This window comes from Phacochoerus africanus, chromosome 9, assembly GCF_016906955.1.
Source record: "Phacochoerus africanus isolate WHEZ1 chromosome 9, ROS_Pafr_v1, whole genome shotgun sequence".
Classification (NCBI taxonomy): Eukaryota; Metazoa; Chordata; class Mammalia; order Artiodactyla; family Suidae; genus Phacochoerus; species Phacochoerus africanus.
Genome location: NC_062552.1, coordinates 69,581,996 through 69,604,521, shown reverse-complemented (window position 1 = coordinate 69,604,521; position 22,526 = coordinate 69,581,996). Strand labels below are relative to the sequence as shown.

General features: G+C 37.2%; 1 protein-coding gene across 5 annotated transcripts in view; it reads right to left on the bottom strand.

Moving 5' to 3' along the window:
* Positions 1-776: 776 nt before the first annotated feature.
* HECTD1 (HECT domain E3 ubiquitin protein ligase 1) overlaps positions 777-22,526 on the bottom strand; it is a 103,952-nt gene continuing 82,202 nt past the window's right edge. For 4 of the 5 annotated variants that reach the window (XM_047794463.1, XM_047794464.1, XM_047794466.1 and 1 more), the window contains 16 exons: positions 21,699-21,821; positions 20,402-20,558; positions 16,417-16,639; positions 14,639-14,693; positions 14,233-14,415; positions 13,626-13,833; positions 13,456-13,541; positions 12,899-13,026; positions 10,106-10,307; positions 8,467-8,604; positions 7,193-7,800; positions 6,027-6,105; positions 5,809-5,902; positions 4,872-5,022; positions 1,845-1,989; positions 777-1,733 (listed from right to left, as the gene is read on the bottom strand). In XM_047794463.1, coding sequence (XP_047650419.1) covers positions 1,596-1,733; positions 1,845-1,989; positions 4,872-5,022; positions 5,809-5,902; positions 6,027-6,105; positions 7,193-7,800; positions 8,467-8,604; positions 10,106-10,307; positions 12,899-13,026; positions 13,456-13,541; positions 13,626-13,833; positions 14,233-14,415; positions 14,639-14,693; positions 16,417-16,639; positions 20,402-20,558; positions 21,699-21,821 — 2,718 coding nt within the window. In that variant the 3' untranslated portion in view covers positions 777-1,595. The remainder of the gene's footprint in view (positions 1,734-1,844; positions 1,990-4,871; positions 5,023-5,808; positions 5,903-6,026; positions 6,106-7,192; positions 7,801-8,466; positions 8,605-10,105; positions 10,308-12,898; positions 13,027-13,455; positions 13,542-13,625; positions 13,834-14,232; positions 14,416-14,638; positions 14,694-16,416; positions 16,640-20,401; positions 20,559-21,698; positions 21,822-22,526) is intronic. The other variant, XM_047794467.1, reaches the window with a different exon arrangement.

The window sequence follows — 22,526 nt, the reverse complement described above, 5'->3', positions numbered from 1 at the left end:
AAAATGCTTTTTACTCTTAAAAAAGCCACTTGGCTAAATCATGCATAGTGACATTTCTTTTACCTTAATGCATAGATATGATAAATCGGAGTTCCCGTCATGGCGTATCGGAAACGAATCTGACTAGGAACCATGAGGTTGCAGGTTTGATCCCTGGCCTTGTTCAGTGGGTTAAGGACCCAGCGTTGCCGTGAGCTGTGGTGTAGTTCGCAGATGCGGCTCGGACCTGGCGTTGCTGGGGCTCTGGTGTAAGCCAGCGGCTACAGCTCCAATTAGACCCCTAGCCTGGGAACCTCCATATGTTGTGGGTGCGGCCCCCAAAAAAGACCCCCCCCAAAAAAATAGATATGATAAATCACAGGAATATGGAAAATGGAAACGGGCCCTTTTTCAAAACGAGGAAATAGCAGTATCCCAGTGGTTTCTTTTCACACTAACACAACATTTGAAAACCATTCTTGGACCTTAGACTTACATACTCCTGAAGATACAATGGTAAACAGCAGATCTGGTTCTTAAAAAACGTTAATGCAAATAACTCGGCCATTTTTATCTTGAGTACACTTTTAAGACAGAACAAAAGAGTTGGATCACAAGCATGTGAAGGTATATTTCTCCTAGTTTTCCAGTTTCAGTAAGTGTATTTATATAGAAAAATATATTTCTTCCTGTAGTAATTTCAAAAAATTAAACTCCCAAGGATTCAAAGTGGAAAGTATAAAGTTAGGCTCTTAGGTCTGATGGCTGCAGTGAAACAGTCACATGACACAGTTTTGTACGCTGCAAACATTTTAATGATTATTGTTGAGCATACATTTTGGAAATTTTTTTACTTCAAACTGCAACAAGTTAAATAAATGTTTATAATATACAAAGAAAATACAACCCAAAGTAAAACTTGCTTTAAGTGTGCCTTGCATCCAGACCAGTGTTTTTTTTTTCCCCTTAATATATCTTTATTTTTGAACTGCACAAACACACTTAAGAATTTGATCTTTATAGGATGGCATTTAGGAAAGAAAAATATACTCCCACCTCAAAGAAATAAAAAGGTTGTGCATGATTATATGCCAAACAAAAGAGAGAACACTAGATATACTCTGATAGTGCAGGCATCATTAAAAAGGAAAAGAAAAAGCTTGAGATGCTCATTAACTCTCTATGTTTTAAGGAAGCAGGATTTTTGACCAAGTAGCTTAAAAGCCAGCAAAACAGGGATCAGTGATGGCAACTGTAGTGTATGAAGTATGAAATGACAAACTTTACACAAATACACTGTTAGAAATTTACCAGTGAACACTGAAGATCTGAGAAGCTGCTCTTTGGAACAGTCAAGTAGGACCACCTTATTCCAGTCACATGAGCCCTTGTAGCAACACACAGTGTTCTGTGCTATATACTTGCTGGCTGGGTAGTTAAAGGATTTGTTTGTCATTAGCAGCTAACGAACTTATTCCACATGTTCTTAAAGCCTTAATGGTGGAAACAAAGGCAAGTGTCATTACATGGAGGATCATATACTTCTCTGCACACAAACACAAGAGGCTTCACTAGTATTTTAAAAGTCTCTGATGTCTCCCATTGCACTTCAAAGCTCAATTGAGATGAAAGCCCTTCTCCATTGTGGCAGCTAGCAGGCGCTCTCTCATGATCTCCTCCGAAGAATATTCTGGCAACTTTAGATAATGCACACATGTATTCACTGATGGGTAGCTTGCATCAGTAGCATCAACCTACAGAAAGAGAAGTGAAAATAACAGAAGACAATGATTTTAAATACACATTTCTTTCAATCCTTAAGTAACTAAATTCCATTTGGATTTCTCATTAGCTAGAGTTTGTACCTTGCGTACAACTGTAAGCCTCGGATGCAAGTTAGCTAGTCCACCTGGGGGTAGAGTTGAACAACCAGTGGTAAACTGCAGGAATGCTTTCCTCTCATCTGAAGACATGCCACATAAAACCCTCACGAACCTCAGGAAACCAGGGCTAAAAGAAGAAAAATATAGTGTATTGATTTGATAGCTGATTTAAATGGAAAACACTACCACTACATTGTAAGCTGACAATTACTCAAAACAGCGAATACATGTCAGAAGAATAACACTGTCTAGAGACTCTTGGGTTAAGTATGAATTGGGCTGATACAAACTAGTTAAAAATCCTTCAAAGACTATCTTACAAATGCTAAGAGCTGAAACACTGAAGTATAGGAAGCAAATATGCAACAAAGCTGGCAAATCAGAAAAGCTCAAGATACAAATGCATATTTCATGGCTAAACTAGCAATAAGGATATGAAATAATCCATTTTTGTCACAGTAAAATAAACTACCACTGTATGCCACAACATGGATGGATTTTAAAATTATAAAATTAAGTTAAAAGAAAAACAGACCTCAGAGAATACATACTGCACAGTTTCATTAACTATTCCAAAACAAAATTATCCAATGGGAATAGTGATTTAATGACTAGAAAAGAATAAGATGGGGAAAGGGACTCTGGAATTGTTTCTCACTTTATTTAGGTACCAACTAAACAGGTATGTCCATTTGGTGAAAATTCTCCTGGCTATACATGTAATTAGTGTACTTCTCTCTTATACGTCAATAAAAAGTTTACTTAAAAGAAAAAGCTAGGAGTTCCCATTGTGGCGCAGTGGTTAATGAATCCGACTAGGAACCATGAGGTTTCGGGTTCAATCCCTGCCCTTGCTCAATGGGTTAAGGATCCGGTGCTGCTGCCATGAGCTATGGTGTAGGTCGCAGACGTGACTTGGATCTGGTGTTGCTGTGGCTCTGGCGCAGGCTGGCAGCTGCAGCTCCAATTAGACCGCTAGCCTGGGAACCTCCATATGCCACGGGTGCAATCCTAGAAAAGGCGAAAAGACAAAGAAAAAAAGAAAAAGCTATATAAAAAATACCATTTAACTTTAAAATAATACATTCTCATTTACATTAATTTGGAAACTTAACATGGGGCCTACAGTCTTAAAAAATATCAGTAGCATAATGAGTTCTCATTGTGGCTCAGTGGAAATGGAAACTGACTAGTATCCATCAGGTTCGATCCCTGGCCTCACTCAGTGGATTAAGGATATAGGGTTGCCATGAGTTGTTGTGTAGGTCAGAGACGTGGCTCAGATCTGGCATGGCTGTGGCTGTGGCACAGGCTGGCGGCTACAGCTCCGATTTGACCCCTAGCCTGGGAACCTCCATATGCCTTGGATGTGGCCCTTAAAAAAAAAAAAAAAATCGGTGGCATAAAAGAAAAAACATCTGAGGAGCTGTTTCAGATTAAAAGCATTACAACTAAATACAATTTCCTGATATGGCAAGAATGAGAGTGAAGTGAATGCTATTAAAGACATTGGAATCATCAACAAAGCTGGAATATGGACTGCAGATTTGCTAAGAGTATAGAATCACAAATTTGCTGGTGTGGATACGTGGGAGAATATATTCTCTGGAATGTACACTATGTATGACAGAGTAAAGGTACATCATATATGGAACACATCCTCAAATGGATCAGAAAAAAAGTATGTATAAATAAATGTGTGTGTGTAAATAGAGATAATGTAAAAGGAATATAGCAAAATGTTAAATGTGGGGAATCTGGGTGAAGGATATACAGTTATTCTTTATTCTTCAACTTTTCTGTAAGTTTGAAATTATCTGAAAATAAAAGTTAATATAAAAGCAATAAAGGAATTCCCTGGTGGCTCAACAGGTTAAGGATCCAGTGTTGTCACTGCTATGGTGTGGTTTTGATCCCCGGCCCTGGAATTTCTGCATAAAGCAATAAAGACTTAGGGTTTACAATTGACTCAATTTTTTGTAGGTGTAGGTCATAGAAGTGGCTCAGATCCTGCATTGCTGTGGCTGTGGTGTAGGCCAGCTGCAGCTCCAATTTGACCCCTGGCCTGGGAACTTCTATATGTTGCAGTTTTGGCCTTAAAAAGCAAAAAAAAAAAAAAAGTAAAATAAAATTTTTTCTTTTTCTTTTTTTTAGGGTGGTATCTGCAGCATATGGAAGTTCCCAAGCTAGGGGTGGCATTGGACCTAAGCCACAGCCACAGCAATGCAAGATTCATTCCACATCTGTGACCTATGCTGCAGCTTGCGGCAATGCTGGATCCTTAACCCACTGGGTGGGACCACGGATCGAACCCGAATCCTCATGGATACTAGTTGGGTTCTTAACCTGCTCAGCCACTACAGGAACCCTCCGCCTTCCCCCAATTTTTCTCAATGGCCACACCTGAGGTATATGGAAGTTCCCAGGCCAGGGATTGAACTCATGCTGCAGCTGTGACAATACTGGATCCTTTAACCCGCTCTGCTGGATCCAACCCATGCAACAGCAGGAACTCCAAAAAAACTTTTTTTATTATAGTTGATTCACAATGTCATATCAATTTCTGTTATATAGCAAAGTGACTCAGTTATACACACACATATATATGTACACATTCTTTTTTATATTCTTTTCCATTATGGTCTATCTGGGAAGTGTGGATATGGTTTCCCATGCTATACAGTAGGACCTTGTTGTTTATCCATTCTAAATGTAATAGTTTGCATCTACTAATCCCAAACTCCCAGTCCGTCCCTCTCCCTCAACAGTTGACCCAATTTTTAAAATAATGAACAGTTAAAACACAGTGAGAAAAGGAATCTTAACATCAGTGGAGATTCAAGTTGACTTTTTGTGTGAACTCATCCTTATCAATGAATATGCATTTTGGTAATGATAAGACTTAACTGCTTTCTCATTTTATGAATATAATTCACTGAGTCATTTACCTGCCATTTGATTTTGGGACTTAAAAAATTTTGTTGATCTTAGAAAATAACTAACACATACCTATCACGTGTATAACCCAACTTAGGTTCAGTATAATTAATTATATCCTCTGCTGCCCAGGATGGCGACTGGTTTCCACAAAGAATCATTTGGACTTCTTCATGGCTGAAGGAACTTAATTTCTCCATTGGAAAAACTTTATTAAATCCATCTACATTACACACAGCAAACAAACAAAAAAGACAAAACACATAATTCGGTTTCTAAGTTATAATTTCAAATCAAAATATTCAATTAAATGGACAAGATAAAATCTTTGCTTAGTATCACTAATGTACACAGAGAGAGAATATTAAGATACTATGGTCAGTAGCCAAATTCTAATAATTTCCCAATAGATCCTTTGTATCATATAAGCCAGTCAAAGCTGTGTTCTCATTTTTAAAACTAATAAATGATAAACAGTCTAGAGTTCCTGCTGTGGCATGGAGGTTAAGAATCTGAATGCAGTGGCTCAGGTTGCTGTGGAGGCACGGGTTCAATCCCCAGCCTGGCAAAGTGAGGTACAAGATCCTGCATTGCTGCAATTGCAGCCTGGATTCAACCCATGGCCTGGTAACTTACATATGCCATGGATGAAGCCATAAAAGAAAAACAAAAACAAAAAAACAGTGTATTTGATCTCAATCTTCACCTGAATTAGGTTCTAACATGGTTTGATTCATCCCCATCATGTTATGTGGAAAATATGCAAACTTACATCCACTTACAAATGAGCAAATGGAAGCCACAAGTGGGTCCCTCATTACTCAAGAGGAGCAAGCTGAGAGTATGCTACAGCTTGAGAATGTTTCAAGCTATTCTGGGTACTCTGCAGCACCTAACTATTGCAAAGACAAAATCTAGAGATTAGTAATATTTAACTATAGCAGTACCTTAATCTCAACTGTCTCAAAGTAAAAGGAGAGGAATTAAGCCAAAGAGCCTTAAAAATTACCTCTAAAGGCTTCCATCTGTTTCTGAATACCTGTATGCATACAAAAGTCAAACATCAAATCCACATATTCTTCTGCATTATCCATTGTTACCATCTGAAAAGAAAAATTTGCCAACATTATTACTAATATCTAGAAATATTTCAGTAGTACCTAATACAACTGGCCCATTAAGAGCATGTTCCTGAACTCAGAAATACAACAAAAGCAAAATTTGTACCTCATCTTCACCACTTGGCTTGAGATCCACAGCTGTAAAACCATATATTCTTGAGGAAGGACAAAACTGGAAATTTAAACTGGGAGGACAAAAAAGGAATTAGATTAATATTCAGCTATGGGTGTTTAATTTTTAAAACATTGCTGTCAAAACCATAAACCCCTCCCCTATCCCCAACAATAACAAAATCACTATACCAGCTTAGATGTTAAGTATGGGGTCTTGATAAATGTAAAAGCCTATGTACAAAAACCGTTTGGTTACCAAACCTAGTTTTGCAAAGACTGCAAGAAACCTCACTTTTCTACGTTTTATTTCCTCCTTAGGGCACAAAAATAATGAACTAAAGATTTTTGCAATTAATTATGGTGGCAACATATTTATAAGGTTTTTTGGCTTTTTTTTGCAAAAAGAAACTATTGCTTTAAAATTATTCATGCTCTGTTGTTACTATCATCTCAAATCAAACCTGGAATATATAACAACTTATCAAATATAACTTTTCAATATTATCATCAAGGGATGAAGAAGGGAAAGAAAGAAAGCAAAGCACTGTAGTCAATCCAAAATCACCGCTAAACATAGCCAGGGTATAATAATGACATGTATATAAATTAACAGAATTATATCAAAAGATCTGCAGCATCTGAATTTAGTTAATGCTGTCTCTGGGGATAAGGCTTACATACAAAGCAAACTATTCTGAGCTTCTCCAAGTAGTCTACATACATTATCTAATAAATGTCAAAATAACTATGTCTAGTCACTTATGATGGAGCATGATAATGTGAGAAAAAAGAATGTATGCATGTATGTGTAACTGGGTCACCATTCTGTACAGTAGGAAAAAAAATAATCTATTGGGAAAATAAAATTTTAAAAAATTAAAAAATAAATGCGTTTGTCAAAATATTATTAGCCTTGGACTTTTTACACAAGATACATACACTTATCACATTTGGTAAATCAGATAATCTTTCAGATACCTGATGATTAATAAACTATATTCTGGTACTATGTTTATAATATTAACAAATCAAAAATCAGCATTTCCTGTAGCATGTTATTGTTCTTAACAGACATTGTATATTCATATATTACAAATTAGAGCGAAGGAACAAAAGCTTCACAACTTAGGCTGGATAATGTATTTACATAAAGCTTACCCTAAGTCCTCTATGCTAAGTGGAGGCCCAGAACCTGATGGATTCTTCAGCACTAGTTCTTGTAATTTTGTGTTCTTCTCATCTTCAGAAAGACCTTTGTTGCTTAAAATCTGGCGCCTCTTGATAGCAAGCTCTTTAATTTCTTTCAGAAATCTGGCTCGGTGGGGGTTTACTAGTTCAAAGTCTTCCCAAGTTAAAATTCCATTAAACCAAGCTGGGGGTTTTGGTTTGGGGGGATCTAGAATAAACTCTGATTTTGAATCCTCTTCAAAGCTTCCTACTGAGAGTGAATCATGTCCTTCTTCTGTAGAGGCTTCAGACTGACTTTCAGTACAGTGTAAGTCTCTATCACCTCGTGACTCATAAATCAGTTTGCTCATATTGCTTTTAATGTCACCCATACACATGAGTTTAAAGAAAGGTTTAGAAATAGGTAAGTCCACAAGTCTATTGTCTTGAATGCATTTGGCCAAGAAAATTCCAAGGAAATGAAAGAGTTTTGTGATCCTTTCAAGCTCATCACTATCTTGTGGAAATGGAGCTGTAAACAATCCACATGATCGTTGCACATAGTACCCAGGAGGTTTCAATCCACCTCCAAGATCAACCTAATTTTTTAGAGGGAGAAGTATAAATAAAATTAAAAGATTCATAAACAATTAAACATCTTAATTTACCTATACAGAAATATCTATAAATACATTTTATAAAATAGGTTTCCCTGACTAAATTTTATCCTTTAAAAACATTTTAATAAGGGAGTTCCCTGGTGGTCTAGTGATTAGGATTCAGGGCTTTCACTGCTGCGGCCCAGGTTCAATCCCTGTTCTGGGAACTGAGATCCCACATGAAGCCACTGCACGCTGTGCCCAAAAATAACAACAATATCAGTATTAATCAATAATGAAAGTAGAGTCATATGCTTACATTCTGAAAGCATAACCTATTTTTAACTTTCTTTTTTTGTCTTTGTCTTTTCTAGGGCCATGCCCACGGCACATGGAGGTTCCAGGCTAGGGGTCCAATGGGAGCTGCAGCTGCCGGCCTATGTCACAGCCACAGCAACCCCAGATCCTAGCCAAGTCTGCAACCTACACCACAGCTCACGGCAACACTGGATCCTTAACCCACTGAGCAAGACCAGGGATAGAAGCCAAAACCTCATGGTTCCTAGTCCAATTCGTTAACCACTGAGCCACGATGGGAGCTCCCTATTTTTAACTTTCTAAAAGCAGAACTGCAAATCAAATCACAAAATGGAAAATAAATCTTACATGACGAGATTCATCATCTGGAAAATTATCATCACAAAGCCAAGCTCCTAAGTCAGTTCTCTGGAATTCTGCTGCCACCAGAGCATAAAACTCTAATGTGGGACCCAAGCCAGTTCCTTCTTCTCCTAAAAATTCAACCTAAACATGAACAAATAAATTGAGGGAAAGTAAGCTTAAAAATATTTTTTTTTTCAAAAGATCCCATGCTTCCCCAAATCCACTCCTACTGTAATATACCTTTAAAAAAAAAAAAATAGCAGCAGTACAAGCCACATAGAAGTTTTAATCTAGTTTTTCTAAGAAGAGATATTTGATTTGCTGTACACAATTCCATATTTAAACACCATGGTAAAACAATGTTGATACATCAATTTAGTTCTCACGACCCTATAAAATACTTATCTCCTTTTCACACCAAAGGAACCAAATTTCATATAAAGAGGTTACATCATTTGCTTGAGGAAATGATGGTATAGAGATCTGTGTGTGTGTGTGTGTGTGTGTCTACATGACACCAAATCCTACACTCTTCTACCTATTTATTTTTTTGTCTGTTCTAGGGTCACACCCACAGCATATGGAGGTTCCCAGGCTAGGGGTCTAATCAGAACTGTAGCCGGCCTGCCTACACCAGAGCCACAGCAATGCCAGATTCGAGCTGCGTCTGCAACCTACGCCACAGCTCACAGCAACGCCGGATCCTTAACCCACTGAGCAAAGCCAGGGATCAAACCCACAACTTCATGGTTCCTAGTCAGATTCATTAACCACTGAGCCACGATGGGAACTCCATCTTCTACCTATTGCTGACTTTAGGCAATCACTTCAAAGGTTTTTATCCATATTCCATGTATTCCAAAAATTATTTGAGGCAGCTTACAAAAACATACAGTGCATGGAAGAAATAATAATAATAATAGAGGATTATTTAGGTTACAGAAATATATGGGTAGGAAAAGTAAGATGAAGGCCAAAAAATTTTAAAGTGAAAGCCCTAAGCCTTATAAATTTTCTAGAGATGTTATCATATTTGTTATGAAAGTATATGATCCAAAAAATAAACCAGCTGGTTGACAACTGTGCCAGAAGACGTTTTTCTCATATATAAGGAATAACACATATATAGGATATAATCAACAATGCCCCCCCCCAAAAAAAACAATGCCCACAATAACATCTCTATAGTAAATACACTGAATTTCATACTGCCATTTGTGACAGCATCTCAATACAGACTCATGATATAATACCAAGTACAATTTAAGTGAAACAATATTCCCACATGTGTGCTCCAAAAAGGCAGACATCTAGTAGCACAGCTTAATATAAAGGTTAAATCTGGAGTATCAAAAAGAATTCTTTGTAAGTACTATTATTTGGTTGAGGCTTGATGAGTGGTGGCCTTCAAATAGACCCAGTTCTTTCCCACTTCAAGAGTGAAGATATTCTCTACTGCTCATTAAGACACGTGGTCCTGACCCCTGAGGAGGTGAGTTGATAGATGTCCTGCCAAAGGAGAAGGCATTTGGACAGAGGGCAGAGAAACCCCTCTATACTTCTATCTAATGCAGTTTTTATGCAGTAGAAGACACAGCCTGCTTCTCTAATTGTCATTTGTGCACACTAAAAGAAAACATACCTCAAGAACTGATTTCCGATCTGCATGTATCTGCATGACATTCTCAGCCCACTCCATCAGTGATTCACCACGTGGAACTTTCACTCTTTCATGCTTGAGGCGACCAACTCGAAACTCTCCAGGATCATCTCGTCTTACACTACTTGTGGTCCTTGTTCTTTCTACAGTGGCCTCACGTCGGTTTTGTAACCACACAATTGCTCTGAAATAGAAAAAAAATCTATGTAGCTGTAGCATACATACAGCAATAGTTGAAAGTACTACTAAACCAGCAACAAAATTCAGAGATTTAAGAATGTTTTAAAAATAGTATTTTATCAGATTATCAAATATACTGATCCCTTTTTATTGCATAAATTATTACTTCCTCTCTTGTTAAAATATAGTCTTTTGTTTTTTGTTTTTTTTTTATTTTTAGGGCCGCACATGCAGGATATGGAAGTTCCCAGGCTAGGGGTCCAATGAGAGCTGCAGCTGCTGGTCTACACCACAGCCACAGCCACTTGGGATCCGAGCTGCATCTTCAACCTACAACACAGCTCACGGCAATGCTGGATAGTTAGCCCACTGTACGGGGCTAGGGACTGAACCCTGTCCTCATGGACACTAGTCAGGTTTGTTACCTCTGAGCTACAACAGGAACTCCCCTCTCTTGTTGAAATGGATAAGCCTCTTTTAATATAATCTTCCTTAAACAAAGAGAGAAAGTACTGAGTCTCTATTTTCCTTCTTCATTTTAGCAATTAACAGATCAAAATAAAGATCTGTGGTCCAACTCCACAGACACATAAAGATATAGACAAATTCATAATACATAAAAATGTAAACAAACATTTCCTAAATCAGAAAAAGTAAAAAATGGTTAAGCTAGCTTTATTACTGTGATATAAACTGAAAACCACCAATGAAGAGTACTGTGACTGTGAAATATTTTCTTCTTAACAAAGCAGAGCTAACCCATCTAGGGTGGGACAAAGAATCTTGAACTAAGAATAAGAAGATGAAAGAGCTACTCTCATGTGAGCTACAATTTTTTGGTAATCTCAGGCCAATCAGCTACGTACTTTTTTTTTTTTTCATGTGTATTTTTGTCTTTTCTAGGGCCAAACCCTCAGCATATGGAGGTTCCCAGGCTAGGGGTCCAATTGGAGCTGTAGCCACCGGCCTACGCCAGAGCCACAGCAACGCAGGATCCAAGCCACATCTGTGACCTATACCACAGCAATGCTGGATCCTTAACCCACTGAGCAAAGCCAGGGATTGAACCTGCAACCTCATGGTTCCTAGTCAGATTCGTTAACCACTGCGCCACGACGGGAACTCCAGCTATGTACTTTTTAAAATCAACTTCCTCGTCTATAAAATAGAAATCATAATGCTATTTATCACAACAGGCCTATAGTTCTAGGTGTACAAATGCTTGGTAAATGATATGAAATGGTACAACAATGTAACATATCAGGGAAACAGGCAGCTCCGTTTAAATTATATTAAACTATAACTTTTTTACATTTACTTTGAAAGTACTCTGGATATTCAATAATTCAACAAATATTTATCGACATAAAAAATATATATATATTTACTGAGCACCTACAATGTGCTATACAAAATAGAGCAGTGAACAAAACTACCAGAAATTCCTGCCCTCCTGAAACTTTCATCTAGTCAAGGAGACAGAAAAATAAAAAGTAAAATATGTAGCATGTTAGATGGTGTAAAAGAAAAATGATGGTCAAAAGATATATTTCAATGTTATCAAAGCTACTTGCAAGTGTTAAATTTTGTGTTCTTAGGAATTTCAGCATCTAATAATTAATGTAAGCTGCTGAAGTACTGTACAATAAATGCTAGCTGATGGAAAACACAGTACTTACACTACTGTAAAAGAGCATATATCCAACCAGAAACAAAAAAATGTTTAAATGCTGACAACTCTTTTTTTTGTTGTTGTTGTTGTTGTTGTTGCTATTTCTTGGGCCGCTCCTGCGGCATATGGAGGTTCCCAGGCTAGGGGTCCAATCGGAGCTGCAGCCACCGGCCTACGCCAGAGCCACAGCAATGCGGGATCCGAGGCGTGTCTGCAACTTACACCACAGCTCACGGCAACGCCAGATCGTCAACCCACTGAGCAAGGCCAGGGACCGAACCCGCAACCTCATGGTTCCTAGTCAGATTCGTTAACCACTGCGCCACGACGGGAACTCCTAAATGTTGACAACTCTTTATAAGAAAACAATATATTCCCTCCATCAGTCTTGATATAAAGTACATTTTGAGTTTATATAAAACATTAAAAAATACATTTATTCCTGGGAGTTGCCATTGTGGTGGCAGCAGAAACAAATTCAACTAGCATCCATGAGGATGCGGGTTTGATCCTTGGCCTTGCTCAGTGGGTTGGGGATCCAGCGTTGCTGTGAGCTGTGGTTGCAGACATCGCTCAGATCCCGCGATGCTATGGCTCTGGCACAGACCAGCAGCTGTAGCTCTGATTCGATCCCTCCTAGCCTGGGAACTGCCATATGCCACAGGTGTGGCCGTAAAAAGCAAAAAAATGGAAGGAAGGAAGGAAGGAAGGGAGGGAGGGAGAGGGAGGGAGAGAGAGAGAGAGGAAAGAAAGAAAGAAAGAAAGAAAGACAGACAGACAGACAGACAGACAGGAAGGAAGGAAGGAAGGAAGGAAGGAAGGAAGGAAAGAAAGGAAAGAAAGGAAAGAAAGAAAAAGAAAGAAAGAAAAGAAAGAAAAGAATGAACCATTTATTTCATAAATATAAAAAGAACACTTCCTACCTGGATGCACCAAACGCCGTACATGTGAAGTAAAGCTGCCTAGTTTCAAATGGAATTAGAAAAGGACACTTGCTGGTTAGTTGTTCACACCAGTCTGGAAGAGCGCCACTTGCCAATGCCAATGGTTCCTGCAAATTCACAAATAACAATGTCTTAAGACAATTATTTTAAAAGACATAAAGGAGCAGTTTTTTGTTTTTTGGTCTTTTTGCCATTTCTTGGGCCGCTCCCATGGCATATGGAGGTTCCCAGGCTAAGGGTCGAATCGGAGCTGTAGCCGCTGGCCTACGCCAGAGCCACAGCAACGCGGGATCCGAGCCGAGTCTGCAACCCCCACCACAGCTCACAGCAACGCCAGATCCTTAACCCACTGAGCAAGGTCAGGGATTGAACCTGCAACCCCGTGGTTCCTAGTCAAATTCGATAAACACTGAGCCATGACGGGAACTCCAAGGAGCAGTTCTTAATAGGAGAGATGGGGGGAGGTATAAAAGAAAGCAGAGGGAATACTTTCAAAGTCCAAAAGATTGAAGAGTTCAACTGTCTAGTTTTATTACCTCAATTTGCTGCAAAATTTTTGTTGTGATTTTTTTGCTAGTGAATTCATCTGGTGGAAAAGTAAACTGAGGCTGCTCATCACCTTCTGTAAAAGTAATAAAATTAGTAAAAATATAAACTGATTTGCTTTTAAAAATGCCATAGAAATCAAACAGGGCTTCTTACAGACCTTCTTGGGATATTCTTGAATAAGGGTCACTTGCAACTATATACAGAATACGCAGAAGCTGAAGGACGTCTTCTACTCCACAAGAATTCTGTCCATTGCCTGCTTTGGCCTGAGGTTGTTCTTTTGTCAAGTTAAGAATATCACTACTTTGAAGAGTAGAAATGGCCCCCTGGTTTAACCCAGACTTAGTTCCATGTTCACAAAAGTCCTATAGAAACAATTAGGAAAACTAGCCATTAATCATTTTTAAGAAAAACAATGTATCATTCTATTAGTATTAATGTGAAAAGGCTGGCATTTTTCAAAGAACTGCCTTCTTTTTAAAATAAAAACAGTATCGCTCAAGCAAAAACTCCATGTGTTCTAAACCAATGAAATCGTCAAATAAAATATAACCACTATAAGCCACAGTTAAAACTATGTACTTAGATCTGATGCCACAAACCATACGTGAAATTTTAGCATTGGTATATTAACAATGTTAATTCAACTTCATTTTTTTAGTTCATTCATCCCCATGAATTGCTCTTCCTTAAGAATATTTAAAAAGCTACAAAGCATAAAGCCATTCCCAATTAAAATAGTATTTTGATGCCAATATATATACCTTATATGCAGCTATGAGCTGAGAACAATTTCTGTTTTTCCTAATACTTTTATTAGTGCCAGTTAATTTCCAGTGGCGCAGGAAAGCGGCGTCTGCATTCTTCTGCAGGTAGGTTATCAAGTCATTCTTTGGTAATTCATCAGTGCCAAGGTACTGTTCCACATGCTCTATAGACCAACAACCCTACAATTGCAAAAACCAAATGTTGGTCTGTCCTGATTATAAAGTCTATGCTATTTCACATGCATTACATAATGTAGCTTTAAGATCATGCATTTAACATAAAGAAGCTCATGTTGATCTCTCTCGCAATTGTTCAACTGAAACACGGTGTTAGTTTTTCTTTGCTTTTCTATTCCATTACTAAGTAGCCAAGAAAAAGATCCATTTTCTAAAATTAACTTACCATTTTTCCATTTTCTTTTTCTTTGTCAGAATCCTTCATTTCTCTGTACATAATTCTAAATATGAAGATATTATTCAAGTTAATTCATAAATCAAATTATTTGTAGTATTTCCAATAAGGCTTTAAGTCTTAAAAAAATATATGAACAAGGTCATTCATTAGCCCATTAAATACTGAATTCATGGGAGTTTATAAGAAAAAATTTTCATGTGTTAAACACAGGGAAAAGTAGCAGAAATCATATTAATGAAAAAGTTATGATTTATACATTTAGCACTGTTGCAAAGAAAACATAATCAAACCTAGAACTTTTAAATATATGAATATACTATATCTTGTACTATAATTCATATGTTGTAAAAATAAAATGAGATATATCTATATCTGTTTCTGGATGGAAAGAAGGATGAGAATAATGAACAAGAGTCCTTACATTCATGTTAGGCAACTGAGATCAAATTATATTTTATGTATTTATTTTTTTGAACTTTAAGGAATGCTGAATTTATTTTGATGGAGAACCAGATCCTTGAGAGACCAGCCCCAATGTGGTATTTTTTTTTTGGTATAGTCAAGGTATTTTTATTTTCTTTAAAAACTTTTGGAGTTCCCGTCATGCTTCAGTGGGAATGAATCCAACTAGCATCTATGAGGTTGCCGGTTCAATCCCTGGCCTCACTCAGTAGGTTAAGGATCCAGCGTTGCTGTGAGCTGTGGTGTAGGTTGCACACGTGGCTTGGACCTGACGTTGCTGTGGCTGTGGCGTAGGTCAGCAGCTGTAGCTCCGATGAGACCCCTAGCCTGGGAACCTACATATGCCACGGGGTGCGGCTCTAAAAAGCAAAAATAAATAAATTAACTAAATAAAAACTTTTACTGGGGTATGTTCAACAATTAAAAATTGTATATATTTAAGGTATACAGTTTGATGATTTGATATACAAAGACATTGTGAAGTGGTTACATAATCAGGCTAATTAACATATCTCAGTTACTGGTTTCTTCTTTTCCTTTGTTTTTTTTAGCAATCAACATTATTTATTCATCTGTCTCCTGTCATCAATTTTACATGCCAATAAAAAATGAAAGGGGGAGAATGTCACGATGATGTTCTTTTTTATCTCAAAAGGCTCCAGATTACTTTATTGGACATTATATAAGATTATCAATGGTGTTAACAGAATATCAGAAAAAAAACTAACAAAAGTAAAGTTATACCAAAAAAAAAAAAAGTTATACAAGGATGACTATGATGTTACAATTATATATATAATCATAGTATATGTTATTATAGGTAATACTTACTGAGCACATTTACATTCCAGACAGTACTGAATCTACTTTACATACATTAATTCATTGATTCCTCACAACCACTCTCATTTTACAAATTAGAAAAGTGAGGTCCTCAAATATTGAGTACATTTGCCCAAGGTCATAGATAATTATTTGTTGAATGAATGAATGAACAAAGAGAAGTAGGCTTAACTAACAGATTGCAAAGTAAATAAATGAAAATATTTACTACTTTACACACAATCCCAATCAGAGTTCAGCGATTATTACAGAAGGAAGTAGTCCAGGTTATTTTTAAAGTTCCTTCCAGTTAGAAGTCTTAATCTTCCTACATCAGGAGTCAAAAATGCTCCTGTCTATTCCTTTAAACAAGTATAACTAAATCTTTTCTGTTCTTGTAATACAAAATATAGAAATGTAATAATTCTTATCTCATAAATTATGAAAATATCTAACTAAAATATTAAGTTAAAATCTCTTACGTGTATGTTGGCTCCCAAATACGCCTAAGTTTATCTGATTTCACATTGCCATTACAGGACAACTGAAGCAGTTTCTGTACATAGTAAAAGATGGTTGATCTGAAATTAGTGAGTGGTAATTCAACCTCACGAGTTGTTCCAAGACCTGTTACTTTCAAAGTGAGGGCTAATCGAGGTGATGGAGTACATTCAACTTCTTCCAAGAGCTCTGAATGAGGTGTTCCTAAAAACATGGAAGATTTGAAAAATAATTACACTAAAAAGCAGTTCAGAAAGAACACTGCACCAGGAGACAAGGTTACAAGAAATCTAGACTTTTCCGCCATATATCAGCTAAACATGTCAGCTACTGGCCTCAACGTTTCAACATTTTTGTTTTTTTAAAATAAGAATAATACACCTAGGTTACTTAAAAGACAGAGTACCAGAGTAGAATTTATGCATATTATAAGAATCTCTTGTTTTTATTAGGAAAGACAGGCCAACTGTATGAGTATTTTACAACACTGTATTTTATAATTAAGAATATTAAAATTATTCATAATCCTACATCCAGAGAAAACCACACACTCCTTTAAAGATCTGTCAACCCTTTTGCTCACAGTGAGTGAATGTGTTATGAGGCAAATACACACACAAATACAATCAGGTTCATGGTGTCTTTGGTGATGTACTCTTTTTTTTTTTTGTCTTTTTAGGGCCACACCTGTGGCATATGGAGGTTCCCAGGCTAGGGGTTGAATCAGAGCTATAGCCACCAGCCTATACCATAGCCACAGCAACACCAGATGCAAGCCACATCTATGACCTACACCACAGCTCACAGCAATGCTGGATCCTTAAGCCACTTGGCAAGGCCAGAGATTGAACCCGTGTCCTCATGGATGCTAGTCAGATTCGTTTCCACTGAGCTACAACGGGAATGCCTTTTTTTTTTTAAATCTCAGGAATCTTTTCCTCATATCGAGTCTTATAGGGTAGTACTTTATTCACTGCATGACATCACCTTGTACCTTAATTGAACCATACTTGTTATTAGTCATAATGAAGATCATGCCTAAATTTTGAAAATACTTCTGTAATCATCAATGCATACAAATCTGGGTGCAGAGCTAAAACTTCTTTGTAGTAGTGTGGCAGTAAATTTTGTAGTAATAAAAATACAAAATGTATTGCCAAAAAGCTCTATCAAAAATGTGTACTTATTTATACTCCCTAGAATACGTTTTCCTTTTTGAAGGGACCTAGGGACATCTTGATTCATACCCATTCTCACCACTATATATTACATACCTCACATTATAACACAAAGTGTACTTACTTTCATGTTAACATAGATATCTATCAAGTAAGTACAATCCACACTTAACATTTAAGTCTTCTTTAAGAATAATACACTGATTACAATAGCTGATATTCATTGAGACACATCACGTACCATGTGATGCGCTTTATACATTTTACCTTAATCCTTTCGATTACCTTGTCAAACAAGGACTATCATTTCTCCCATATAAGAGATGGGGTCTGTGTAAAGTGAGGCTTACACAGATTAGGGGATTTGCCCACAGTAATAGATTCCCATTGCTTTTCTAACAAATTACCACAAACTGAATGGTTTAAAGCAACACAAACGTATTAACTTTTAATTCTAGAGGCCAGAAATCTAAAATGGGTTGGCAAGGCATTGTTCCTTTTGGAGCCTCTAGGAAAGAATTCATTTCCTGGCCTTTTTATAGCATCCAGAGCATTCCCATATTCCTTGGCTCATGGCCCCTCATCATTCCGATAACTGCTGCTGCTGCTTCTTGTCAACCTCCTTCTCTGAGTCTGGCCCTCCTGCTCTGTCTAAAGAGAGCACTAATGATTTACACTGGGTTCAACCATAATCTCGGGTAATTTTTCCATCACAAGATTCCTTTTTTTTTTCCACTTTTTCATGGCCACACCTTCAGCATATGCTGCAAATGCTGGATCCTTTAACCCATTACGCAAGGCCATGGATAGAACCCACATCCTCATGGATACTAGTCAGATTCTTAACCTGCTAAGCCACAATGGGAATGCCCCCATCTTAAGATTCTTAACCACATCTTTTCTTACCTTATAGTGACAATATTGACAGATTCTGGAGGTTGGGAGCTACATATCTTTGGGGAGGCCATTAGTGTACCTACCACACCCAAAATACAGTTCTAAGAAAGGGCGTGTCACCCAGGCTGACAGATTCCAGAGGCCATAACTAAAACCATTATATAGCTTTTCACTTTTCTATTTTTATGACTTTACCTGCGGCATATGGACTATGGGCTGAATCAGAGCTGCAGCTGCAGGCCTACGCCACAGCCACAGCAACACTGAATCCGAGCTGCATCTGAGACCTATGTGGCAGCTTGTGGCAATGCCAGATCCCTAACTCACAAAGCAAGGCCAGGGATCGAATCTGTATCCTCACAGAGACTATGCTGGGTTCTTAACCCAATGAGCCACAACAGGAACTTCCATATAGCTTTCCGAAGTAAAATTTGAATAGGAGTAATACTTATCAGTTCTGACCCTTTAAGTAAAGTATCTACCTTTAAGTGAGTCCTTGCTTAACATTATACAAGTAGAAAACACAGTATGTTTTTAAAATACTGTAATTTAATAGCTAAGACATGGAAGCAACCTAAATGTGCACTGATAGAGGAATGGATAAAGAAGATGTGGTACATGCTAAGTGAAGTCAGTCAGACAATGCAACACCAACATCAAATGCTATCACTTACATGTGGAATCTAAAAAAAGGACACAATGAACTTCTCTGAAGAACAGATAATGACTCACAGACTTTGAAAAACTTATGGTTTCCAAAGGAGACAGGTTGGGGAGTGGGGCGAATGCACTGAGGGTTTGGGATGGAAACGCTCTAAAATTTGGTTGTGATGATCACTGTACAACTATAAATGTTATAAAATGCACTGAGTAATACTAATAATAATACATTCTATTAGAAAAACAACCATAAAAAGATGGCTCAAAATTTTCAATTCCCCCCCAAAAAAGATGTGGTACATATATACAATGGAAAACTATTAACCTATAGAAAAAAATGAAATAATGCCATTTGCAGCAAATGGCTCTAGAGGTTATCACGCTAACTGAAATAATTCAGAGGAAGACAAAAAATGTATGATAACACTTATATGGGGAATCTGAAGTATGATACAAATGAACTTATTTATGAAACAGAAACAGACTCACAGAGTAAATAAACCTATGGTTACCAAAGAGGAAAGGGGGCGGGGGATAGATCAATTAGGAGTTTCAGATAAAGTGGATAAATTAGGAGTTTCAGTAGTTTTAGCAGATATAAACTACTATACAAAAAATATAACAAGGTCCTACTGTACAACATGGGAATAGTTTTCAGTATTCTTTAATAAATCACAATGAAAAAGACTGAAAAAGAATATAAATATATGTATTATAATTGAAGCATTTTGCTGTATACCAGAAACTAATAAACACTGTCAATCAACTATACTTCAATAAAAACTAAAATACTTTTATTTGTTCCTTTAAAAAAATCTGCAGGAGTTCCCATCGTGGCTCAGCAGAAATGAATCTGACTAGTATCCATGTGCAAGCAGGTTTGATCCCTGGCCTCGCTCAGTGGGTTAAGGATCCGGTTTTGCCATGAGCTGTGGTGCAGGTTGTAGGCAAGGCTTGGATCTGACATTGCTGTAGCTGTGGTGTAGGCCAGCAGCTGAAGCTCTGATTTGACCCCTAGGCTAGGAACATTCATAGGCTGCGGGTATGGCCCTAAAAAGACCAAAAAAAAAAAAATCTGCATTTTTTTAAGGATTTGTGGCTGATTATAGTTTTTCCTGAAACCTTTTACTTATAACCTACATATACAAGTAGTACATTACTTTTAAAACCATACAGTACTACTTGACTTGATATCTATTAAAATTAAATCACAAACACCAAAATATTATACCTGGGGGCGGAATTTCTAAATCAGTTGTCTGCTGTACATTAGTACGACCAGGTCTAGGATCAAAAGCAGGAACCAAAGCTGAAAACTGCCGCTTTAGCACATAATCATCATCCCATGTTCTCCGGCGTCCCCCTTTAGTTTCATACTCTTCTTCTTCCTATTAATGATTTAAGTGTATCAAAAGTAAGTGGCTTTAGTGGTGCTTATACACATTTATACATGTGATAAAAATGAAAAGAATCACACACATAACAGTACCAATGTCAATTTCCTGGTTTTGCTATTGTATTCTAAGTATGTAAAATGTAATCAATGAAAGAAACTGGACAAAGGGCACATAGGACCTTTCAATCTTTGCAAATTCCTGTGAACTTTCTAAAAAAAGTGTAAATTGCATTATATACTGAATTACATACAAAACAGATATACTGCTTGGGAGTTGCTTTAAATTACTATGAAGCAAGTAGTTCAAACAAATTTGACAAAGTGCTGATCTGTTCAGCCAAATGGTGGGTTATTAGGGTTTCACTAAGAAAGAGAACTATTCTCTCTACCTCTAGCATGTGGGAAAATTTCCGTAATAAAAATTTTTTTAAGGAACATTTTTTCCTCTCCTTTGCTTTTAGTGTAAACAAAAAGAGATCAATGAATTGTAAATATTGTAAATGTGCTGTCATAATTCCTAAACAATAATTATATATGTACTTACATGCACACACATAGTGCCCTCATATTTTGAACACTTAATTGAAATTAACTTTTATAACTAATCAAACTGACATCTGACAGCTCTGGAACCAGAATGTCTGGGTTTTTATCTGGGATCCAAAGTTTCTATGTGTGATCTTTAGTAATTGCTTCATCTGAAAATAGGGACTGATAATAACTTCAAAGATTATTGAAAGGATTGAATTGGTTAATACATGTAAACAGTGCCTAACATGTAATTAATGATAAATAAATGTCAGCTAACAGACTAATATAATACCTCTATTACTTCTACTACTATTATGAAAACCTAGTCTTAGATAATGGCTATCAACCATTTTAGTAGATGTTTACTGCTACCCAACGGCCAAGATGAAGGAGTTTCAAGTAAGAAACGCTTAAAGGCATTATAGTAGAACAATCATGAACTCTATCTGGAATACCCAAGCAGTTAGGCAAATTTCTTTTTGTTAACTCTATTTATTTGGTAGCTTCCTGATCCCCTTCTGCCCCTGCTATAAATTTTTCTAGGTATTTTACTTGGTGCTTTGCTGTGAAAAGAGAAAAAATAGTGTAGAGAAGATACTACCTGCTCCCCAATAGGTCGGCTCCCTGCTCCAGCAGGGACCTGTGGTAGCTGTGAGGTGACAGCATGGTGTGTCACATCAGAGCGGGAGCCTGCTCGACGCTGCAGAGATGGACGTCTCAAAATCTGAAATAAGAAAGGGACATATCTAATTATTTGACCCACATATATCCATATTCAGCCTTGACCTGAACTATAAACCCATACTACCAAAATTGTCATTAGAAAACTTCATATTGATTAGCCATTTCCAGAAAGCTACAAATTGAACTATTTTATTTTATATTTCATTTCATTTCATTGCTTTTTAGGGCCGCACCTGCGGCATATGGGGGTTCCCAGGCTAGGGGTCTAATTGGAGCTACAGCTGCCAGCCTACACCACAGCCACAGCAACACTGAATCTGAGCTGCATTTGTGAACTACACCACAGCTCACGGCAATGCCAGATCCTTAACCCGCTGAGCAAGGCCAGGGATCGAACCGCAACCTCATGGTTTCTAGTCAGATTTGTTTCTGATGCACCATGATGCGAACTCCAAATCGAACATTTTAAATTCATCAGGTATCATATACTAACCTTCACAGGAAATATGCTAATACTCTGCATTTTTTCTGATATACTAAAAGTATTTAGAGTTCTCCACCCCATTAAAACTCAACTTATAAGAAGTCTTAATCTAGTTATTTTTTAAGAAGGGAAACAAAAATTATATAAGAAGTGAAAATAAAAGTCATTTTCAGGTAAAAGTTCAATTTGAAGATAATCACAGTGGTTAAACACTGGGAGTTCCAGATCATACTGCCTAAGCTTGGGTCCCACTTTTCTACT